Source organism: Ylistrum balloti, unplaced genomic scaffold (assembly GCF_031769215.1).
Source record: "Ylistrum balloti isolate Yb309-2 unplaced genomic scaffold, AGI_CSIRO_Ybal_v1 Utg369814, whole genome shotgun sequence".
In the NCBI taxonomy this organism is placed as follows: Eukaryota; Metazoa; Mollusca; class Bivalvia; order Pectinida; family Pectinidae; genus Ylistrum; species Ylistrum balloti.
The window spans coordinates 657711-684369 of NW_026781985.1; the positions used below are offsets into that span (position 1 = coordinate 657711).

Sequence of the window (26659 nt, forward strand, 5' to 3'; positions counted from 1 at the left end):
AACATATGGAAGTTTTGAAATAAAATTCTTGGCTCTGGGAAGAAATGCGCCGAAGTCTAGGCTAATACTATAAATAAAATTAAGATAACCCAATTGATGATTAAAAATCTCGAAATCATTGTACTAATGCCACTGATGTATATTTACATATATTAATCACTCATCACCGTTCATTGTAACATTAATTTTAATTATAAATGACAGTCAGAGGCTCACACATCACATTGAGGATCAAATAGAAGTAGAATCTACATTAAATTGTTTGAGGAAATATTCACATACACATTGAAACTTATAAATTTTGATATTTATTTAATAGATGTGTATTTTATTATATTCACAATATTAAAAAATGTTTATATTTCATCATATATATATTTATATTTCCATTTGAATTTTATCCTGTGCATTGTGAGTGTGTATACTAGTGAGTGTCGTGTATAAGAGTCACATGGTGTAGTGTAAACCTGTTTGGCTAGGTCACCTGATTGGCTATTTTGAATTGTTGTCATTGTTTAAGTTAGTTTTGGTGCGAGTTGGGCAGTGTGTTCAGCGCGGTCGTAACGACCGGACATGTTCTTGGGTCTTGGTACTTTCAGTCATGGTAGACCTTAGAATTTAACATAAGTACCTGTTTAAAATATTAGTTTTTGATATGATAATTGATATAAGAAAAGTAATGTTTTTAATTGGTTCAAAAGTATAATTTCTGGGATAATCGTATTTCCTTGAGTAAAAGATTTATTTTTGGACATAGCCATTGTTCTAATTTTGGCTTAATAATAACATTTCATCTTCTTCATATTTTGTAATTGAGTTTGGAAAGAAAGTGCTGTAGGAGGTCAATTTATTCCAAATAATTCTTTTACCACAGACAGAACTCATGAGATGGGAACTATATTCTACAAGAACAACTAAAATTGTAGACCAGTCACCTATCTAGCAATCCTCCAGGGTTGTGAACAAATTTCTTTTCCAACTCCACTAATGGGATTTTGTTGTAACTTGCCTGGAATGGTCCTGAGATGATGCTTCCCAGTGATATTTAAATTTTTTGACAATCACGTTGTGTGCATGGTCTGATAGAGACATTCATTATTGTGACATGAAAACAATCAAGCAGCTATATACTGGATTTCTATATATTTCTCTATTTTAAGACAACATCATCACGTTGAAAATACAGGCAAGTATTCAAACTGAAATATGGATTGTTATTTATTTGAAACTGAATACATTTCTGTATATGAAAAATTATTAACCTGTCTAGTAACATGTCAAAGACGTCCGGGGTTTGGTTCACAGAATGAATGTGAACAAGTCAGGCGTCCCACCAGCCTATGTGGATTTTTCCCTGTTGGTTTCTCCCTCTTAAATACTGGCTTGCTTACATCCGGGCTAATGAGAATGGAACATGATTGGACAATCACTAGAAAGTTTATGAGATGTATTGGTGTATTGGTGTAAAGTCTGTAAGCTGCTACACAGGAGTCTTGGAATTCTACTTCTTTGTTTGACTTATTTCTTGTAGATTTTAAAGTATACACAAAAATGTTACACTGTTTGAGAAATAAAAAGCAAACCTGTTGTGATTTAATGTAAGTAAAGCTAATGTTTGTAAATTGATCTAGCTAGATTTCCACAAATTAAAGAGTGTATGTTTGTTAATATGGTAAGATGAGGCGTACAATTTCTAAACATATCAACACCAGTAGATCCTTTTGTAAAGTTCTTGATAAAATGACACATACACTCCTTTCTTGTGTAGAATATGCCTTTAAATATAATAGTAGGTGATAAACTTAGGAATTTCACAGTAATATCACCTAAAACACTTTAGATACCCTCATCTGCCATTAATATTTTTGCCTTGAAGGAATAACTTCCATGTACCGTAATAGTTGATCATACCTGGAGCAGATTTGTAATGAGTATCGTGACAACAATCTTGTTCAATTTGGTTATTTTAAGATATAAATTAAATTATTATATACAAATCATTTTTTATACATGCTAAAATTTGGTGGTAATCAGAAATTTCATATTCCAACTTAACTTGTTTGCACAAATTAACTTTCACCACTTTTATCAGAGGCAGTTAGAAAGTGGTTTTCTCAAAATGCAGTAGCAATAGGCCTGATGAATGACTGAAATAAACAACAAAACACAGATATCGACTTCCCATGCTTTTATTTTTGTTTTTGCTGTGGTACAATGAACAGAGCGGACTACACCGTTCTGATATTAAACATAAAATGATCTGGACATATGGATATAATGAGTGTACACAATCATGCTAGGTGTTCCTCTCATGAGGATCCTAAACCTTTCTTATGATAGGGATCCCAATACACCAGAATGAAAGATAGTCAAGTTATCTCTCTGTCCACAATAGTTCGGCACTCTCAGTGTTACATCATTCCTTTAGAAATTTTCTGATACAAATCCAATTTCAAACGGTCTATCTTTTCATGAACTTATTTTTTGTCCCAATATCAGTACTAGGGGAGATAACTCTACCTCAGCTAAGCACTAAGCTCTATGAAGCACCAGGCCTCACAGTGCTCTATAGCACATTGGTTGTACACAATGGACTGTTAAACCCACACTGCTCTCTTACTTGTGTTTCCAACTACCAATGTTTTTTTTTAAACTTCTTTCTCTGAATGTCCATAAAGAAGATCGATCGCTTCATCATCGAAAACAAAATTCTATTGTTGTCAATAGAAACACTGATAAGAAAAATTCCAGGCCACCAGTACCTTTAAGTTTGACATGGTGTGAAGAACCAGTACTCTCAGTTTGTTATATGAGAGAACACACAAGTTAATGTGGACAGGGAGAGTGAGGTATGTATGCTACTTTAAAGTTAGTTATCTACATAAATTACATTGTATGTACACAAAATAACAGTCCCCATACTCTTCAGAGCTCCAGACGTACTGAGGGTCAGGAGCTCCAGACGTACTGAGGGTCAGGAGCTCCAGATGTACTGAGGGTCAGGAGCTTCAGACGTACTGAGAGGCAGGAGCTCCAGAGATACTGAGGGTCTGGAGCTCCAGATGTACTGAGAGGCAGGAGCTTCAGATATATTGAGAGAAATTATCAGAACAAGGCCAGGTTTCTTGGATCACAATATCATTTACTAAAATTATGAAAAGTTAAAAAATACCCCTCAGTTTAGAGTCAAAATGTAACTTTACAAAAAGTATAGATAAACACCTAAAATTAGGCCAATATCTAGATGTATTTTATCAACATTTTGGATATAGTCTATATTATCGTCCTGAGGCCTGCTTATGTGTACATACTAAATGACTTTGGACAGTTAAAACTTGAAACAAAAAACCCAACTGTGGTCATATTGCTTACAGCAGAGACCTTAATAACAGAAAGTAGGTCTCTACTGACAGCAAAACAAAATATCTTAACAGACCCAACCTAAATCACAGTAGTTGGTGTTATGTCTCTCAGATTAACAATTAATAATACCAATTACAAGTCTGGTTTGGACTAGCGATAAACATGGCCAGATATAAAGAAAATTGATCTTTACCTTTTGACACAGAAGTAAAAAAATGAGAAAAAGCCTGTAATATTGTACCATTTGTAGATCCTAACACTACTCTGTAAAACGTGATATTGTTGTCTGTAGATCCTAACACTGTAAAACGTGATATTGTTGTTGTCTGTAGATCCTAACACTACGCTGTAAAACCCGATATTATTGTTGTCTGTAGATCCTAACACTACTCTGTAAAACGTGATATTGTTGTCTGTAGATCCTAACACTAAGCTGTAAAACCCGATATTATTGTTGTCTGTAGATCCTAACACTACTCTGTAAAACGTGATATTGTTGTCTGTAGATCCTAACACTGTAAAACCTGATATTATTGTTGTCTGTAGATCCTAACACTACGCTGTAAAACCTGATATTATTGTTGTCTGTAGATCCTAACACTAAGCTGTAAAACCCGATATTATTGTTGTCTGTAGATCCTAACACTATGCTGTAAAACCCGATATTATTGTTGTCTGTAGATCCTAACACTGTAAAACGTGATATTATTGTTGTCTTTAGATCCTAACACTACTCTGTAAAACCTGATATTATTGTTGTCTGTAGATCCTAACACTATGCTGTAAAACCTGATATTATTGTTGTCTGTAGATCCTAACACTGTAAAACCTGATATTATTGTTGTCTGTAGATCCTAACACTATGCTGTAAAACCCGATATTGTTGTCTTTAGATCCTAAAACTATGCGGTAAACCCCGATATTATTGTGCTGTTTATGGATCCTAACACCGTAAAACCTGATATTATTGTCATCTGTATATCCTAACACTACACTGTAAAACCCGATATTGTTGTCTTTACATCCTAAAACTATGCGGTAAACCCCGATATTATTGTGCTGTTTATGGATCCTAACACCGTAAAACCTGATATTATTGTCGTCTGTATATCCTAACACTACACTGTAAAACCCGATATTGTTGTCTTTAGATCCTAAAACTATGCTGTAAAACCTGTTATTGTTGTCTTTAGATCCTAACACTATGCTGTAAACCCGATATTATTGTGTTGTTTATGGATCCTAACACCGTAAAACCTGATATTATTGTCGTCTGTAGATCCTAACACTATACTGTAAAACCAGATTTTACTATAATGTTTTCAGATCAAAGCGCTACACTGTAAACATGATTTAGACAGTCTGTAGCCCTGAGTTAACCTGATAGAAGAGTAGTGGCTGTGTCATAGAAGTCGTACAACAAACCCCACACAAATTTGAGCGGATTTTTTTCATATAAAGTATAAAACACGAGGACAACAACCCCATAACACTGCTACACATACATCAAGTTTCTATCAGCTTCAGCTGCTCACAGTAAATCCTCAAATAATTCTCAAAGTAGAAAATCAGTACAATGTCTAACCCTCCTAATGAAAATATGAGCTGTAAGCGACTAGCTACTCAGACCTCTATCACAGTTCCAGGATAGCTGTAATATTCATGTTAGTTGGAAAAATCTGTTGTTACAAGTTGTACTTGATCATCAACAATTTCAGTAAAAAATCAAAATGTTTAATATGATGAGAACATCTGAGCATCCTTATACAAAATTGAAGATTGTAGCAGACCAGAGAGGTTGTTGTAGTATGAGATAATGATGACTACAAGAAGAATTCTGATGAGCCTTTCCACCTCTCGGTGTCACTGAATGTGTATATGTACACATGGTGGATGTGTTCTGACACAGAAAAGTCTTGGCTGTCACTGTATCACAGAAAAAATGAGATCAAAACAGTGCTTGGACTAAATCAGTAGCATTTTTCATAGTTCTCAAAACGTCTTATCAAAACAATGTAAAATATCATCATTCTACGTTCTAAATACCAGAAAATGGATTAAAAGTTAAAACAGAATCAGGTTGTGAACTTCACAGATGGGTGTGTAGCCCGAATGTCAAAGCTTCACTCTATATTGATATATAAGATAGATAATCTTTACATGGATCAACTGATAACAACATGGCACCTAGATAATACTATGGCACTCAAACTTTATTTTGTACATTTGTTTAGGAATGTCCCTTCTCAAAGCACTTGAACAAAAGAACATTTTCTGTAATACCTCTGCATGTCATCTTAGTGACAGATGAGAAAATGACCTTAGGTCTTAACTGTGTCAGCCCAGACTTTTCTAGGTCTCATATTTACATCAATTTCCAGTTATATACATAGAATAGAACACATCTGGATACAGAACTCGGTAACCCTGGGATACATTTCTATCTTACAATGACAACAGGCGACGACACAGATCACCGACGCTTCACACAAACCATGTAGGACGACCATGAAACTGATGACAAAGCCACGATACGAAACAGCTCAGAATGATGAACCACACCAATGAGACTCCTGTCCCTAAGTTGACATGACAACACAAGGGTTCTCATGTAACCATGACGATGTATGACGACGGGATAACTAACTACACTCATTGACTCCCTATATACAACAACACATCTTCCTAGCAGTGATGAGTAACCATCTACCAAACCCAATAAATCTACAATACCCCCTGTATCAAAATATACGCATTGCAGCAGCCATGTGTGGCATAACGAATGTTCTCACATCTTAAAAAACCCTTTTTTTTTACACAACATTATACAAATAAAACAAAACGTCAACTTGATGCTATAGACATATGATGACGGTGAATGTTTGCTTACTAGACAACATAACTCATTGTCAAAATTTGGTGAAAAAAATGTATAAATAATCAATTTCTACTTAGTTGGTAATACTTGTCTTTCCTTGGACATCAATGATAATAATAATAATATATGACTTTCAACAACTGTGACATTTATAATTAAATGAAAAATAATTCATTCATTTGAAAACATTCTAGTCCAATTCTGTGCATGATCTCATATAAAATCATTTCCATGTCATTATATTCACATTTAAATCTATCATTCACACTCCCATATATAAAATCAATAAAAATCTTCTAACACCACTCAATATACAACTTAACATTTATTAATAGTTTTGTTGACTCAATCACACTCATGAACCCGAAATTCAGGGCATAATAACGTCATCATATACTCACAAACTGTAACTGAGGGCAAACAAGTTTTACAGCAACACTCTTTTTAAGACTCCCATCACAATGGAGTTAATCATTTATATTGTCCCTTAAAATCAACAGCACATTTGTGCAGCCCTCTGGAGTCAACAGCACAATTGTGCTACCCCCTTGAGTCAGCAACACATTGGTACTGCCCCCTAGAGTCAACAGCACATTTGCACTGCCCCCTAGAGTCAACAGCACATTGGCACTGCCCCTTAGAGTCAACAGCACACTGATGCTGCCCCCTAAACTCAACTCACTAGTGTTGTGTTTAAAAGCAAAGCCACATAAGTGCTGTTCCCTCAAAGTAACAGTATAAGTGATGCCCCCTAGTGATGGCAGTTTCCTAGCGTTTGACATCTCTTGCTTACACAGCCTCACTATATATAATAAATACATCATGAGCATTGCTTCAGAATTGATATAACTTCTGATACATAAACCATTCATTTATATTAGTATTAGTACAATATCTACAGGGACAAAGGCTGAACCACCAGACCAACAACAGCAATTCTCATAACAGATTGTTTGATCCGGTGGACAGCAATGATCACACAATATATATATAATCATCATCATCATCATCATCATCATCATCATCATCATCATCATCATCATCATCATCATCATCATCATCATCATATCATCATCATCATCATCCAAATCATGAGAACAAACACCATTAGAAAGTCTTCCTCTCCCCTATGATGATATGACTCTACATAATAGAAGTGCCAACCAAAGCTCAGAGCTTCCCAAGTTGTAATGATTAACAACAGATACAAACATCTTCCAGAAATCAACATCAAAACATAAGTGTGTTGTAAGGTTACAAAAAATAACATTTGTAAAATTTACAAACTCACTGATACAAGTTTACAAATTAACCAGTATACAAATCATTAATTTACATGTTAACTAATGTACAAATTACAAGTTTATACGTTACCCAACATACAAAGTATTGATGTACACGTCAACCAATGTGAATGAATAAGTTTACAAGTAAACCAGCAAATAAGAATTCAAAGTTTACACCTGCACCACAACAGTGGTCTCCTTTGAAGTAGCATTCAAAGTCTAAGTTTAAATTGCGAACACCAGCTGTAAGTTAACAAACTAGTCAGCAAACTACAGCTGTAAGTTAAATTCACCAGCAAACTACTGCTGAAAGTTAAATTCACCAGCAAACTACAGGTGTAAGTTAAATTCACCAGCAAACTACAGCTGTAAGTTAGCAAATTTACCAGCAAACTACAGCTGTAAGTTAAATTCACCAGCAAACTACAGCTGTAAGTTAGCAAATTTACCAGCAAACTACAGCTGTAAGTTAAATTCACCAGCAAACTACAGCTGTAAGTTAGCAAATTTACCAGCAAACTACAGCTGTAAGTTAACAAGTTTACCACCAAAAGTACAGCTGTAAGTTAACAAGTTCACACCAAACTATAGCTGAAAGTTAACAAGTTTACCAGCAAACTATAGCGGTAAGTTAACAAGTTTACCAGTAAACTATAGCTGAAAGTTAACAAGTTTACCACCAAAAGTACAGCTGTAAGTTAACAAGTTCACACCAAACTATAGCTGAAAGTTAACAAGTTTACCAGCAAAAGTACAGCTGTAAGTTAACAAGTTCACACCAAACTATAGCTGAAAGTTAACAAGTTTACCAGCAAACTATAGCGGTAAGTTTACCAGTAAAATATAGCTGTAAGTTAACAAGTTTACCAGCAAACTATAGCAGTAAGTTAACAAGTTTACCAGCAAACTATAATGGTAAGTTAACAAGTTTACCAGCAAAATATAGCATTAAGTTAACAAGTTTACCAGTAAACTACTGCTGAAAGTTAATTTCACCAGCAAACTACAGCTTTAAGTTAACAAATTTACTAGCTGAGAACCCAACTCCCGTTAATTAGCAGGTAAACCAGCAAATGTTTCATATAGGTCTTAAAACCAACAGTGACAAGTTTATGTCCATGTGATTCTGGTACAAACGATAATAATCCTGGAGACAGCAGTGTTTTAAAAGTCTATGAAGCTATGAGTTATGGTATGGGCAAATGCAATTATGATAGATAGTTGACAAGGTAATTTCTGCCACAACGGCAGCTTCACACTGAGAACCCAAATCACCACTCTCATCATCAATTTCTACATGTTAATACAGCTATATACAGAGTTGATGAGATGGTGATGCTAAAAGTACAGTCAGCAACTTCTGCTAAAATATATAATAAAACTCCCTCTAAAACCATTAAACCTTTTCCATTCAACACATTCTCAGGGAATCTTACATACAGGATGTATTTGAAAGTTTCTAATTAATTTCATGTCAAATATTTTAATTTGAGAACTACACTAACCCTTTAACAGTTACTGTAATAAACAATCTCTAAAACTTAATATTTTAGCAAAGTTGCGTTTTGTGCTGTTAGCTGTTCCTCCTGAAAAGGAAACATCACAGACTGTAAACAGCCTCCAGCAGTATAAGATAGTAATCCAGGATGTGGTGCCACGACCAGGATTAGCCAATAACGACCAGGGATGACGGGTGGCATTTGATGTGTGATGGAACATATAAGTCATGATCACTGAGCTTGCTGGAATCCTGAAATATATATAAAAATCAGACGTAAATACAAGATATATTTGATGAACAAATTGAATACATGGTCAGTGTGACTGAGAACGGTAAACATGGTCAGTGTGTCTGAGAACTGTAGACATGGTCAGTGTCTGAGCACTGTAGATATGGTCAGTGTGACTGAGAACTGTAGACATGGTCAGTGTGACTGAGAACTGTAGACATGGTCAGTGTGACTGAGAACTGTAGACATGGTCAGTGTGACTGAGAACTGTAGACATGGTCAGTGTGACTTGGTCAGTGTGACTGAGAACTGTAGACATGGTCAGCAGGTATAAATATATTACAGATTACAAGCATACTGTCTATTGCTGAAGCATTGTTTGTGTACTTCATAAGTGTCACCTTCCTGCCACAAAAAGCTATGTTACACTGTTATGATTTATAATGATGGTGCTGTTTGGTGTTCATTTGGAAAAAAAAGGAAAGTAGACAATATCTTTTAACTGATTTCAATATCAACGTATGCAATAAGTTTGACAATCTGAAGTTTCACCACCTATGTGTAATCATTTGTAATTCAGTGTGTGAGGTTTCTCAAAATACTGTAAGGAATGAAACTGCTAAAGTGCTGACAATAATTTTTCGAAAAATAATAGGTGACCTTGACCCAACAACCTGGAATCTCAATTTGGTCCAAGATATTTTGTAGCTGAAAAACTTTATCACAGATGGACAGACCGACAGATGGTTGTGGACTGATGGAGAGGAACACTATAGTGGAACATTAGGAGTCTAATTAGTAGAATGATATTCAATGTACAACTACAATAACCTTAGATTAGATATACAAACAAGAGATCCCAGGAGGATCTTGGTGCCCACTGATGTTTCATCTTCATTTGATCTTGGAAAGTTGGATCTTTTGCCTTTTTAATTATTCTTTCCTCTTATTCGCTCTTAATTACATGAAAATTCCTCTCAAGAAATAGCAATAATAATCTTCACCTATCAAATATTAGATTCATCCTGTACTTCTCAAGAAATGATAATAAAAATTTTCAATGTCAAAAACCCAAGGTAGCTCCTGTCGGCCAGTTGGTTTGTTTTATTTTCTTATATAAAGTTTTCTATCCATTGATAGTATTTAATACCAATGTAGATTTTATGATATCTGGGTGTTGAGAAGAAAGATTTTTTAATTTGAGTTGATAACACTTTTACTGCCATTGCCCATCAGCCCTGGGGGGCAGTCAGGGACAATATGTACATAACATCAAACTGTCATCCTATACTAACAATTCTAATTAAGTTTGAACCATTTCCAAAAGAAAATAATCAAATAATGCTAAAAAATGTTATTCTCCAATAAAAATTGTAGTAAATTTATCCATGAGGGGTAATTACCCTTGGGTAATGAAATTTAGAATTTTGGTAAAGAACATTAAAACTTTCCATCCTTAAAGAGTATTTGATTCTACCATACTTGGGTTTTGATCAAAATATTTTGGAAATTTAAATAAATTTAACCCCTTTTTGGGCCTGCCCCTCAGGATACCTTATAATTCACAAGTTTTGTTCACCTTAGGCCATGAAAATTTCTGAAAATTTTATTAAAATTTGTTGAAGGTTTCCAGAAGAAGTCAAAACTGTTAAAAAAATTATGACACACACAGCAGTGATTGATTGCAATAGGACATAACATAATTGCATAAGACATTTTGTTCAAGTGACATCAATAGTGATAAGAAAGTATTACTGTCAAAATCCTAGATGGCCGTCTGTTGGTCATGTTGTTTTTCTGATCAGTCAAAAAAAAATTGACAATGGACAACTAGGGACCACAGGAAACATGCATATACAGCTTGAAAAAAAAAAAGAGACAACAAGAATTGTTTAAGGACTGATGGATAGACGAATTACAGACCCAGGGTGATTTGAATAGTCCCACATCTGACAATTGAGGGCTAAAATCAAATGACGCTGGTGTAAATATTTCATGCTTTGAGACTTTTTTATATCATAAGAGGTAAGACAGCCAATGTACAAAGGTTTGCAGGGAGTTATTATGTTTTTCTAAGAAAGGAATTGGCGAGTACAACACAATACCTCTTTTAGCAACAAAATGAAAACATGAGCACTTTCAAGGACATGATGACAAGAGGTCACCAGTTACTGTATCACCTACTTTTATCTAACTCTTCTATCCACCCTTTGTTCTCCCATCATTCTGCAGCAGAAACAAAAGAAAAACAAAATAAATTAAAATCACAAATGCAACCAGCAACACAATACACAATTCATGCCTAGTTCTTATACGTTTTTTATCAGTAGTATACAGATTTTTGGTTATGAAGAATAATTTGGAATGAACCATTTAAAAGTTTGAATATTTCTGGAATATGTGTAAATAAGGATTTTGGTGAAGACACAAAGAATCACTGTTGATTAGATATCAGGAAGTTGACAGGTTACTGGTGCTCTGTGGTAATTAAGAAAAGAAACTTATAATGTTTGAAAATCAAAACTCATGTATAACTATTGAAAAGAAAAACTCAAAAGAATAAGGTGTGTTGGTGCAACATATTATGCCCTGGTGACAACATTAAGAAGTACAGAGCTTTTTGTGTGTTTGGTTTTTAAAGAGGGTACTCCCGACACATAGTGTTAGGTATTGCTGGTTCATCGATGACATTGATAAATAGCAGAGTGCCATAAAAAAAAAAAAAAAAAAACACATCAATTTATTAAATTTCAGTTTAATATCCACACAATGACTAATTAAATCCATCAAAGTTAACTGATCTAAGAATTTCTTTTAAATTCTACAGCCTTATCACTCTTACGAAATATGAGTAAATATATATAACAAAATATGCATAAGTCAAACAATACAAAATTTGACCTTGACCTCTGACCCAGACTCATGGTCAGTTGTCCCCATGTTTAATTCTGACCAACTCTGCTTCATAATCTTAAAGCAAATAATATCTCTTGTAAGAACACATTGAATTGTCATGGCAACCAAAACTTCAGAAAATAAAGTTCTCCTGCCAATCTACATCTGGTCCTTTATATTGATATGAACTTTTATTGGAACAGGGACACTAGTGTAGGAGGAGTTTTCTGTACAGTATATTTAGACAACAGACAGGAAGATTCCAGTATACTAGTTCTGGGGTGTATTAATATAAGCTGACTAGTATCTGCCCACAAAACAACTACATACACATTTTAGTATCATAGTATTATAATATCTCTAGCCATCAATTTAGAGCAGATGAGCAGAAATCAGCTGATGACAGAGAGAGGTAATGACGGACAAGGGGAGATAAACCAGTCACAGTGGCAATACTAATACTGTTTTTGATGAAATCTGTTCAAACCATCGAAACAGTCTGTCCTACAATTTACATTTAAACAATATTATAGATGTAAGCCAACCAGTTGTTATATTTCCGATAAAATCAAAATTATCAAACATATTACACATACCATACACACTGTGTCAGTACCTGTATTTGTTGGGCTTATCACTCTTTGAACAGTAAATCAACATATACACTCTGTTATGTAATAATATAAGTTAACATTTAAAAAAACATATATAACATACATAGGAATATCTTGTGTGAAGCAATATACACCATATTGTACTCTAATGATTAAAGATATGGAGATAAAACAGGAAATTGTCCAACCAAAATGCCACTGATAAAACACAATTTCATGTGTTTGTAATAAAGTCTACTAGTTTGAACATAATTTGAGAACTGAATGAGAAGAACATCTCTCTAGATAACAAGGAACCACTAACTCAAATATATATTCTAAGGAGTCATAATGACATATTAGTGCCTAATGTATTGATGATCAATAAGGCCAAGTTATAAGAGATTGGTGAGAAACTGAAAGAGGAGATATCTGGACAAGACAAAAAAAATACACAATAACAAACAAAACAAAAAAATGTGGAATAAAATTATATAAGTTCATATGGTTACAAAACCTGTATTTCAAATAAATTAATTGAAAACTGAAAGAGGAGATCTCTGGACAAGATGAAGATTATAACACAGGCAAGAATGTTATATTTGCGTATCCCTATATAACATAATTGACAGTTTTATGGATAAAAAAACAATTTCTGCATACATAAGAAGTTAGCGCATAATTATATAGTGTTATGGGTGTAACAATTATACACATCTGTAAAGTGTTATGGGTGTATTGTTTAGCACACCTGTAAAGTGTTATGAGTGTAGAGTTTCACACACCAGTAAAGAGTTATGAATGTTCAATTTCACACACCAGTATAGTGTTATGAGTGTAAAGTTTTACACACCAGTAAAGAGTTATGAATGTTCAATTTGTATATACCTGTAAAGAGTTATGAATGTTCAATTTCACACACCTGTATAGTGTTATTAGTGTAAAGTTTTACACACCAGTAAAGTGTTATGAATGTTCAATTTTTCCACACCTGTATAGTGTTATTAGTGTAAAGTTTTACACACCAGTAAAGAGTTATGAATGTTCAATTTCACACACCTGTATAGTGTTATGAGTGTAAAGTTTTACACACCAGTAAAGAGTTATGAATGTTCAATTTGTATATACCTGTAAAGAGTTATGAATGTTCAATTTTTCCACACCTGTATAGTGTTATTAGTGTAAAGTTTTACACACCAGTAAAGTGTTATGAATGTTCAATTTTTCCACACCTGTATAGTGTTATTAGTGTAAAGTTTTACACACCAGTAAAGTGTTATGAATGTTCAATTTTTCCACACCTGTATAGTGTTATTAGTGTAAAGTTTTACACACCAGTAAAGAGTTATGAATGTTCAATTTCACACACCTGTATAGTGTTATGAGTGTAAAGTTTTACACACCAGTAAAGAGTTATGAATGTTCAATTTTTCCACACCTGTATAGTGTTATTAGTGTAAAGTTTTACACACCAGTAAAGTGTTATGAATGTTCAATTTTTCCACACCTGTATAGTGTTATTAGTGTAAAGTTTTAAACACCAGTAAAGTGTTATGAATGTTCAATTTCACACACCTGTATAGTGTTATGAGTGTAAAGTTTTACACACCAGTAAAGAGTTATGAATGTTCAATTTGTATATACCTGTAAAGAGTTATGAATGTTCAATTTCACACACCTGTATAGTGTTATTAGTGTAAAGTTTTACACACCAGTAAAGTGTTATGAATGTTCAATTTTTCCACACCTGTATAGTGTTATTAGTGTAAAGTTTTAAACACCAGTAAAGTGTTATGAATGTTCAATTTCACACACCTGTATAGTGTTATGAGTGTAAAGTTTTACACACCAGTAAAGAGTTATGAATGTTCAATTTGTATATACCTGTAAAGTGTTATGAATGTTCAATTTTTACACACCTGTATAGTGTTATTAGTGTAAAGTTTTACATACCTGTAAAGAGTTATGAATGTTAAATTTTTACACACCTGTATAGTGTTATTAGTGTAAAGTTTTACATACCTGTAAAGAGTTATGAATGTTCAATTTTTACTCACCAGTAGAGTTATGAGTGTTTAATTTCACACACCTATACATTGTTATTAGTGTTAAAGGTTTTTGAGAGTATTGGATAGCCAAAATAATATACTGACATGCAATTCACACTGGTTATAAAAGGCACACTCTGATAGCAAGGTAGGTTCCTACAGTTATCTACACAGGTTGCATTTGTTCTGTTTTTGCTGATGAAATGAAGTCCATTGTCTACTGTACATTCAGTAAAACACTCGAACACGAGACAGTGTACCGTTTCTATCATTGGCACAGTGTATCGATGTAAAGAATAAAAGTTTTACAAAGGTACAAAGAGATCATGCAAAATGTAGATATCAATTACATATGATAAATAAACTTTGTTTGATTTTGATTCAGTAAAAATAAAAAGGTCCAAAGAGAAAAATCACTAAAAATAAAGAAAAAAAAATAAAATGAAAAAATTAAAAAAAAAAAAAAAAAAAACAACTTTAGTGCAGGAGTTGAAAATACAGACAAAAAAAATTTTTAAATACAGACAAAATATCGGAAAAGTTGGCCATATAAGTCCAACTCACCCTGGTCTCGGTGCGCGGTCTCGTCAAGGAGCGGACTTGAGATAATTAAGGGCCATCATTCCACCGACACCTGAGAGATAGGGAAATACTACCTAAAGCCTTCTGTCAACATGTCCTCACATCAACGTGATGTCAACATATCCTCACATCAATGTGGTGATGTCAACATGTCCTAACATCAACATGTCCTCACATCAATGTGTTGATGTCAACATGTCCTCACATCAATGTGATGTCAACATATCCTCAGATCAACGTGCTGATGTCAACATGTCCTCACATCAATGTATTGATGTCAACATGTCCTCACATCAATGTGTTGATGTCAACATGTCCTCACATTAATGTGATGTCAACATATCCTCAGATTAACGTGTTGATGTCAACATGTCCTCACATCAACATGCTGATGTCAACAAGTCCTCACATCAACATGCTGATGTCAACATGCCCTCACATTAACGTAGTGATGTCAACATATCCTCAGATCAACGTGTTGATGTCAACATGTCCTCACATCAATGTGATGGCAACATATTCTCACATCAACGTGCTGATGTCAACATGTCCTCACATCAGCATGGTGATGTCAACATGTCCTCACATTAACATAGTGATGTCAACATATTCTCAGATCAACGTGTTGATGTCAACATGTCCTCACATCAATGTGATGGCAACATATTCTCACATCAACGTGCTGATGTCAACATGCCCTCACATTAACGTAGTGATGTCAACATATCCTCAGATCAACGTGTTGATGTCAACATGTCCTCACATCAATGTGATGGCAACATATTCTCACATCAACGTGCTGATGTCAACATGTCCTCACATCAGCATGGTGATGTCAACATGTCCTCACATTAACATAGTGATGTCAACATATTCTCAGATCAACGTGTTGATGTCAACATGTCCTCACATCAATGTGATGGCAACATATTCTCACATCAACGTGCTGATGTCAACATGTCCTCACATCAGCATGGTGATGTCAACATGTCCTTACACCAAAACGGTGACGTCAATATGTTGTCATATCAACATGGAGATGTCAACATGTCCTCACATCAAAATGGTGATGTCAACATGTTGTCACAACATGATGACGTCAACAAAACCTAACAACAAAATGGCAATGTGATTGAGTAAATTTCACATTTATGTCAACACAACATCAACATATTGACAACTCAACAGCATCAGTAGTGTTAACATACACAACCTGTAGTTTACAACCTGTTAGTTTACAAGTTGTCGCCAAATATCAACATTATCACTCCAGTGTATATCAATGTATACATTTGGAACATTTTCAAACACTTACTATTGATTATTTGAGAGACTGCAACAATGATTCTTGTTATAGTAAGCATATAACCACCAGGTAAGAAAGGCATCTTTTATCATAAAAAGAATCCAAATATATTCTTGACTTAAATTTTTTTTCATAAAAAAATACAATGTCAATAGAATTGTATAAAAGATAATGCCCATAGAATTTTATAAAAGATAACTCCCATAGAATTGTATAAAAGATAATGCCCATAGAATTGTATAAAAGATAACTCCCATAGAATTTTATAAAAGACAATGTCCATAGAATTGTATAAAAGATAATGCCCATAGAATTTTATAAAAGATAACTCCCATAGAATTGTATAAAAGATAATGCCCATAGAATTGTATAAAAGATAACTCCCATAGAATTTTATAAAAGACAATGTCCATAGAATTGTATAAAAGATAATGCCCATAGAATTTTATAAAAGATAACTCCCATGGAATTTTATAAAAGACAATGTCCATAGAATTTTATAAAAGACAATGCCCATAGACTTTAAAAAAAGATAATATCCATAGATTTTTTAAAAAGATAATGACCATAGAATTTTATAATAAAAGACAATGCACAGAATGTTTTTTAGAAGACAATGTCCATAGAGTTATTTTTTATCTACGACTATCTTTAGCTAACCCATCAAAAATGCTGATTTCTTGACCCCCTCTTCCCAAATATTTAAAGATTTGTAACTAAAAAAATATCTTGCAAAAACCAGTCTTTGAAGATCTGATCTTCAATAATATCTACCACACAATAAAAAATGCTTTCTGCTTAAATGTTCCAAAAATATTGAAGAGCTGTGAATTTTGTTCATTTCATCAACAACTTGAACCAAGGTAACACATACCTGTGAGAGGTCAGGAAGGATTTAGTTTGGAAAAGACAAAAACATCAATTAATTAAACAAAAAGCACATAAAAACACAAAACAACTGGTTAAAAATGATGCAGGAACTAAAATGACCAAACACACTCAGGGGTTTCATAGCTCAAAGCCATCACATCACAGTATTGAATGAAAGACAAACACACCCAGGGGTTTCACAGATCAAATACACCCAGGGTTTTCGAAACTCAAACACATCCAGAGGTTTCACAGCTGAAACACAACCAGAGGTTTCACAGCTGAAACACACCAAGGGGTTTCTCAGCTGAAACACACCCAGGGGTTTCACAGCTCAAAGAAATCACATCACAGTGGTAGAGGAAAGACAAACAAAAATCACTTCTGTTATAGTGTATTAAAGGGAAAAAGGAAAAGAAGATTATTTACTTAAATCAGATAAAACATTGCACCTTAACTTGCAAGACAAGAAAAGTATATTCATAACATAATCAAGATTTTTCATGCAGCAACTATTAAAAAGCAACATTTGATATGTTATTTGTGAGAATTAAATTTTGAGGAGAGTACAAAACACAAACGATTTGTCTTGCTAGTGCTTTTTGTACTGCATTACTGAACCAATGAACTGAAAACTCGACGGTGGTATCCAACACTATCATACACCAGCTGCTTACAAAAAGCAAAAACATTCTGAAGGGTGACACCAAACCACTGTTGGAGTGGGCAATCACCCTGTCCTACAAGTTAGTGATACACAAACCACATATATATTACCCAGCATGCACATGTCCCTTCCCACAATGCTAAGCATCCATCTTATCTGTATTTAATTTTCATGAAATACACAAGAAGGTGTCTTCCCCTATGTTTTTGTAGGTACATTTAATCAATAATCTCTGTGTAGTCTAGCAAATGTTTATCTTTGTATATTTTTTTCCAATTAGTTATAAGCATACAACTCCCACCCTTATCCTCTATCTACCAGTATTCTTTTATGAAATCGGATATTTTAATCTACCTTCACTGGTTTAATTCAGCAACATCATCAGCAACTATATAATTTCATTATTCTTGGAAAATGAATCAAGTTTATATTGAAAACCATCATCTCTCATGAAATTACCTGGCAAAAAGAATCACATGTAAAAATTGTATGTAAGAAACACATGTATGTCATTAAGTTTTGGAAATAGTGACATTTGATTGTAATTTGTAAACAGTTTTTGTGCTGCAGTGATAATTAGGTTATACTCTATATGAAGGGTAATACAGATTCAACAGGCATTCTGGCAGATATCTCCCCTGCATTTAAACAAAGAAATAAGTCAAAATATTACAAAATTTTTTCTACAACAACTCTGTTCTATCGTTTTGTTGTATCTTATGTTATAATGCAAGGGAGATAACTAGGTTATGCCCCACCACACACGGACATATACATATCAAAATAATAAATCTATAGACCTGTTTCCACGCCTTCATCTGAAATTCATACATAAACTCTCTTTAAAGCATTATATTACATACATCTGTTGATAATGACAGAACATCAATCACACAGGGACCTACTTATTTTGGCTAGATACAATGGCAACTACAACAAGGACACTAATTCCTCCTCTCTCCTATCAGATATCAAAGTTTCTGACCTATCAACCTTTGAGTGAGATCAAATACATACTAGTTTCTAACCTATCAAAAGTCCATCCACATGTTAAACAAGTGAGTACTGCTCAATAATATATTGTAATGTATCACTGATAATTCATTTTAATTATCAGTGATACAATTCGATATATTATTGAGCAGTACTCACTTGTTGAAATGAAAATATGGATTTTCTATGCAAAACAGTACAAAAAAAAGAAGAGTAAAACTTGCTATATCGTAAAGCCTTCCAACTTACACAGAAAAATGATGTATGGAACCTTCAGACAAGACTAATTACCAAAAAGTGGAACAAAGGGCAATAATCCTCAAACATGTTTCATCCAAATTCCAGTAAGGAAAAAAGGTTGACAAAGATTGGTCGAACAAGGAAGGAAGAAGTTTCTAGAAAAGATTTGAAAATCTCTTGTGAAAAAGCTAAGCTCTAGTGTATTAAATATGCTCTAGTATGCTAAAACAATTCCATGAATGATACGAAGAAAAAGCTGAGCACCAAGGATCATTATAGGCCCCTCAGAAAAAATTCCTCCTCACAGATAGCAAGTAAAAAATCATGCAAAATGAAAAAGAAAAAAAAAGAAAAAATACAAAAAGTAAAAATATGATTAATATAAAGGAAGAAGGAGAAATGAAAGAGAACAAGATATTGATGGTAGAGAAAAATGACAACAGTGTCACATGTTTAAAGCCTGTGTACTCCAGGAGTGCTTTCTGAACCACTGCTGGAGTTGGTCATTAGACAGGTTTCACTGTAGCTTAATGATAACCAGGCCGTGACCAGTACACAATCTATATTATGTACCTTGCTGCATTGGGTATCCCATCATGCCAGGTTGCTGGCCGTTGAATTGCTGCTGCTGGCCTGGCTGCATTTGTACCTGTCCCCACTGTTGGACAGCTGTCGGTACATTCATACTGTAACCATAGCAACCAATAAAAAACATATTTTAATCATAGTAACCAACATATATCATACTATAACCATAGCAACCAATACAATCCCCATTACAACCCATACAAAGGTCACAACTGATTTCTTACATTAATCAATTAATCACTTAGAAATATGTTTAAGCAGGTACCCTTTAAATTTTTGAGACCTTGACCTTAAATATATTTAAGATTTCAGTAAACTGTGATTATGAGTTATGATCTGGCCTCAGCTGTTCTACAGTCTCTTGACTATCTGTGCTTTACCTGTATGTCTGGTAGTTGTAGCCTGCAGGCCACTGGTTGATGCCCCCAGCCTGCATGTAGCTGCCCTGTGCCATGTTCTGGTAGGCTCCGGGGAAGTAGTAGCCCATGTTGAAATAGGGGGAGTAAGAGGAGGGCGAGCTTGTGGAATACTGTTGCTGCGGACTCTGCTGGGCGGGACTGTTCTGTGTGGGCTGTGGTGACAAGTAATATAAAATCATTCTTTGATAATTACAATAATAAACATTCTCAAATTTTAATCCAAGGGTAGCATTATACTTCAAACAGTTTAGAACTAGAAAATGTTTAGCAAAATCAATGTATAACAGATCTGCAGAAAAAAGTTTTTTTTTTTTTTAAGTTGTCAGGTCAAAGTCTGGGTACATCTGTTCTATTCTCTTAACTGGTACTTAGAAGCCAGAAAATAGGGTCTGACAACAACTTAAATCATATCCCTGAAATTCAGCTGTCATCAAAGCAATTCCTCACACCATCCCCCATCATGACAACCAATAACTTGTATATTCCTCACACCATCCCCCATCATGACAGCCAATAACCAGTATATTCCTCACACCACCCAACATCATGGCAGCATGTCTTGCAGATTCTGGAAGGATCTTTATTTCCTAATAGCTGGACATCACAGTTAAAAATTACATTTATATCACTTCTGAAGGAAATCAAATCCTTTGAGAGAAATGGCCTTAAATTAAATGGAAGAAGACAATATTTACCAGGGGTGTGGCTGTGCCTCCACTACTATTCTGACTAACATCAGTGTGAGGAGAAGAGATGAATATTTACCAGGGGTGTGGCTGTGCCTCCACTACTATTCTGACTAACATCAGTGTGAGGAGAAGAGATGAATATTTACCAGGGGTGTGGCTGTGCCTCCACTACTATTCTGACTAGGGTCGTTGGACTCCTTCCCCCAGGAACACTTCACTTGCTGGTCATTTACCATTGTACCATGTACTGAGCATATCGCCTGAGCAGCTGCTTCTTTTGTGGAAAATCTGAAGATATAAAGTTTCTGATACTGATTCCCGTTAAATACAAATTTGAAGTTGACAGTTATCATAAAATGCATATATCACTGTTTAACATTTTTATTGAGTTTCTTTAGCACATCTTACAGCAATATGAAATCCATTTGTATGTCTGTAAATAACAGAACAACCTGATCTAAACAGGTGAGATCTTGCATCACACAGATCATCTTTTAACACAGATCTAAGATAATAGCAAAGTTTCAAAGGCATTTACTGACTGCCATTGTGATTCAAAGCTAATATCAGCACAACTTATAATCAAGGTATCATAATTTCATATCAGATTACACTACTGGGACCAATTTTTCCCTTACAGATGAATAAATTAATCAATTTCAAATTTTTAAAATTTATTTAATTAAAATCTAATGAAAGGACAATAAAAGTGATTGGAGACAAGTTGTTACCTGATGAAAGCATAGCCTTTATCTTTAAATACTCGAACCTCTTGTATAGTGCCATAGCTGCTGAACGTTTGACGTATAAGATCTTCTGCAAACCAAAAATCTTAATTACAAATCAGAAACATCAGTGTTGTTTCTTCTTATTTAAAGGTTTATTAACATACTTTGATAGAAAAACAACAAGTATAAGTATTCACCAATAACAGTCACCATTCCCCATAACACATACAAACAGAGTAATCATTCCCCATATTTCCCATAACACATACAAACAGAGTAATCATTCCCCATAACACATACAAACAGAGTAATCATTCCCCATAACACATACAAACAGAGTAATCATTCCCCATATTTCCCATAACACATACAAACAGAGTAATCATTCCCCATAACACATACAAACAGAGTAATCATTCCCCATATTTCCCATAACACATACAAACAGAGTAATCATTCCCCATAACACATACAGAGTAAGCATTCCCCATAACACATACAAACAGAGTAATCGGGAAAAGCAAATCTTAATATTTAAGCACACAACACACATTATATCCCTTATGGCCCCACTCCTTTGTCCTTAGCAGGTCAGCCAAACAATTTATGCTTCATACCAAATAGGGGCAGAATCTTGTCATTCCTACAAAGGAAGAATTTTAACTAATATGCTCTATTTCTCCTCGAATGGGTCAAGCCCCTCCTATCCCAAGGGGCCTAGACTTATTAAAAAATTGATTTCAATTTACTTAAGGATGTGTTAGATCAAGTTTGGGTAAAATTACATCATTTCTACAGGAGGAGGAAGGCTTTCAATAATTTGCTCTATTTCCCAAATTTTGGCCCTGGGGGCTGAGACCCACCAATTATGCAACAATGAACCCCAAAGAATACTTCCAACAGCAGGAGTAATCAAAAACAAAAAAATAAAAAAATTCCCCCCTTTTTGGGCCTCATACATCTGGTTCCTGGGGTCCAAGCCCTACCATATAAACAAAATTTGTTCCCTTTTCCACAAAGATGCTTCAAAATTGGTCAAAATCAACTTAGCTGGTCATGACTAGTAATAATTTGCAGAAAAAGTTGATGGATAGATGCTGGAGGCCATGCCATGGCTCATCACACCTTTGGACCAGATGAGCTAACAAGTCTTACTGTTCATTCTTCATAAAACCATTTACAGAGAGCAGCAATGATTCTAAAGCTATGGATATGATCACCCTCAATATATTATCCACCGTGACAACATTTTGTAACTGCATAAACCACAGTTTGTATTTTAAGTCAATATATTGTCTCAGATCAGCATAATATTATATAGAGTACAGCAGAAAAACATCTCAGTAAGACTAAGAACCAATCATGTCCTTATATGAACGGTATTGCAAATATCTGTAGATGGACAGAAGTAGGCACAGCATAGCCTGTAGAACACAAGCCTCCACTTGAGAAAATCTAACACGGAAGCGCAGCAGACATAAAAATTCATAATGTGTACGGAAAATATCAAATAACTGTATCATTACATGTTTGGAACACAACCAATATAACAGGGAACTGGAGACCTTCTGCCTCGTCCAACGACTCACATAACGCCCTTACTTCATTGAATATAATGTGTCAAACGGTACAAATTATGTAGATTTCAAAAACAATTTAAGGTGCTGTCTAGGAGTGTTAGCTTGTATTTAACATAGAATTGTCTATCTCGGTTAACACAATCTCTTCTCAGCCAGGAGTTTTTCATTGCATCCAGGCATTATAAGAATAATGGTATAGACCTAAGGGAGGACAATCTACTTCAGCCTGATGTCTACTGATTCCAAGCCTGAACCGACGCGCTACCAGGAACCATCCAAACACTATAGGGAGATGACAAATCTTCCAGGAATGAGAAGCAGAAATGTTCCAACTGTCTGTCTTTACACGCTAGTATCATGTGACAAATTTGGGGCTAAATTATTGATTTTGATGGGAAAGAAGAACCACTTATACGTGTGTAAGTTGATGGAGACAATCCTATAGACTTCTTCCTACACAAGCCTTCTCTTACCTAGCCCTGTTTATATAGAATTCTTCCTACACCAGCCTTCTATTACCTAGCCCTGTTTATATAGACTTCTTCCTACACAAGCCTTCTCTTACCTAGCCCTGTTTATATAGACTTCTTCCTACACCAGCCTTCTCTTACCTAGCCCTGTTTATATAGACTTCTTCCTACACCAGCCTTCTCTTACCTAGCCCTGTTTATACAAATTTCTTCCTACTCCAGCCTTCTCTTACCTAGCCCTGTTTATATAGAATTCTTCCTACACCAGCCTTCTCTTACCTAGCCCTGTTTATATAGACTTCTTCCTACACCAGCCTTCTCTTACCTAGCCCTGTTTATATAGACTTCTTCCTACACCAGCCCTCTCTTACCTAGCCCTGTTTATACAAATTTCTTCCTACACCAGCCTTCTCTTAACTAGCCCTGTTTATACAGATTTCTTCCTACACCAGCCTTCTCTTACCTAGCCCTGTTTATACAGATTTCTTCCTACTCCAGCCTTCTCTTACCTAGCCCTGTTTACACAGATTTCTTCCTACACCAGCCTTCTCTTACCTAGCCCTGTTTATATAGACTTCTTCCTATACCAGCCTTCTCTTACCTAGCCCTGTTTATATAGACTTTTTCCTACACCAGCCTTCTCTTACCTAACCTTGTTTAAGGAACATTTCCAACACAAATTGTTGACTTGAAACCTAGAGATATAGCCACAAGGGCATGAGTGACGTGCATCTTGGTTGCAGAAGAGAGAGTGCTGCTCTAACAGATTGCTACCAATAATGAATAAACAAAATAATGATATCAAACTAGGCAACCAGCAATCCACCTAAGATGAGATAATGGTCTACAGCAAATTTGAGGAATACAAAAATTACAAGTATGGACTCATCCTAAATTTAGTTTCTTGTATGTTTAATGTTCTATTAATAGCCGGGTCATTTAAGGATGTGCCAGGTTTGGTTGAAAGAGGAAAGGCATAGTCCACCCAAACAGAAACCACTGACCTGCGGCTAGTACCTGGCAACTGCACTAGGTAGGTCTCGAACCTGTGACCCAGTGGTGGAGTGCAAGAGATAAAGACGATTAGATGCTTTAACCACTCAGCCACTGCCGTCCCTCCTTATAACTCTAGTATGTTTGCTCCTAAACCTACTAGAATTATACACAGGCAATTCCATACAACTTGGTCACAGCAAAATGAATCCATATTTATATTTGTGCTGTCACTTACTATATGAAGATTATCATAAGAAAAAGATTTTCATAAGGATTGGATAACTATAGTCAAGTTCAAAGTCACAATTCCTTCAGCAGGGTCCACCTACCTTGCGATGTCAAGGTCAATGTCACTATCAAGACTTTAGGATGGAAATCCTTAAGCAGGGACCAGGTACCTCACAATGGCAAGGTCACCATCAAGTCTTTAGGATGGAGTTCCTAAAGCATGGTCAAGGTACTTCGCAATGTCAAGGCCACAATGGCAAGGTCACCATCAAGTCTTCAGGATTGAGTTCCTAAAGCATGGTCAAGGTACTTTGCAATGTCAAGGCCACAATGGCAAGGTCACCATCAAGTCTTCAGGATTGAGTTCCTAAAGCATGGTCAAGGTACTTTGCAATGTCAAGGCCACAATGGCAAGGTCACCATCAAGACTTTAGGATGGAGTTCCTAAAGCAGGGACCAGATACCTTGCGATTTCAAGGTCACTATCAAGACTTTAGGATAGAGCTCCTAAAACAGGGTCCAGGTAGATATGGAGCTCCTACATAGTTGCAAGCCAAAAAATAAAAAGCACTGAGTATACCAAAGGCAGTGTTTTTCCAATCAACATTTCAGATGTGTTAGGTACATGGTCCTCATTGTATGAACACATGGTGCTTTCTATAAAACTTAGTTCCAACTGGATTTGGATTCCTATCTCAGATGACAAAAGCCAAGTCAGTAATGAACAGGCCTGATTTAGAGCTTCCTTACACAGGAAATTAAAATTTCCAGCATACCTCGTTCTTCTAATTCACTCGGCAGGTCGGCATGTTGGGCACACATCCGCAACAGAATCAAATTTGAGGTAAAACATGGAAACAATTAGTGTCGGGGCATGCTTCACAATAATAAATACATAACGCAATATGTGAGTAGGCTGTATTTCATTTTGTGTGTCTTGAATGAATGTCTGGTCACAGATCCCGACAGAGACATGACACCCTGACAGAAGACGACTAACTATATTGTACAAAAGCTTTATTAAGTTCCTTTTTAATGAAAATATCTGAAGCAGCCAAAATGAACACGTATAATCAGATTGCTGCCATCAACAGACGTATTAAACAGACTAGGAGCTTTATAAAACTCAGACTAGATAAAGTTGAAATTTTTAGGTTTTATATAAAAAAAAAAAAAAAAAAGTAAAAAAAGAACAAAAAGCATATATTGTACATGTTTGTAGAAACTAATGATTCTGATACCTAACTAATGCAAGGTATTAATTTTTCTCAAAGTGAAGGGGAGACAACTACAACAAATTGTAAACATTGCCACACGGTTAATATTGAACCAAGAACCACAAAGTGAAATTCACACTCTCTACTCCTGCTTACCTGTATAAGTTACAGGGTAGTTCTACTCTCTTAACTCTGCTTACTAGACCTGTATAAGTTACAGGGTAGTTCTACTCTCTTAACTCTGCTTACTAGACCTGTACAAGTTACAGTGTAATTCTACTCTCTTAACTCCT

The 26659-nt window shown here is 35.1% G+C and overlaps 1 protein-coding gene across 3 annotated transcripts in view; it reads right to left on the reverse strand.

The window, feature by feature from the left end:
• Window positions 1–2173: 2173 nt before the first annotated feature.
• Window positions 2174–26659, reverse strand: part of LOC132544915 (nucleolysin TIAR-like) — a 275990-nt gene continuing 251504 nt past the window's right edge. For 2 of the 3 annotated variants that reach the window (XM_060208577.1, XM_060208575.1), the window contains 7 exons: window positions 21879–21963; window positions 21294–21435; window positions 20420–20610; window positions 20025–20137; window positions 19019–19036; window positions 11442–11483; window positions 2174–9277 (listed from right to left, as the gene is read on the reverse strand). In XM_060208577.1, the coding sequence (XP_060064560.1) occupies window positions 11479–11483; window positions 19019–19036; window positions 20025–20137; window positions 20420–20610; window positions 21294–21435; window positions 21879–21963 (554 nt within the window). In that variant the 3' untranslated portion in view covers window positions 2174–9277; window positions 11442–11478. The remainder of the gene's footprint in view (window positions 9278–11441; window positions 11484–19018; window positions 19037–20024; window positions 20138–20419; window positions 20611–21293; window positions 21436–21878; window positions 21964–26659) is intronic. The other variant, XM_060208576.1, reaches the window with a different exon arrangement.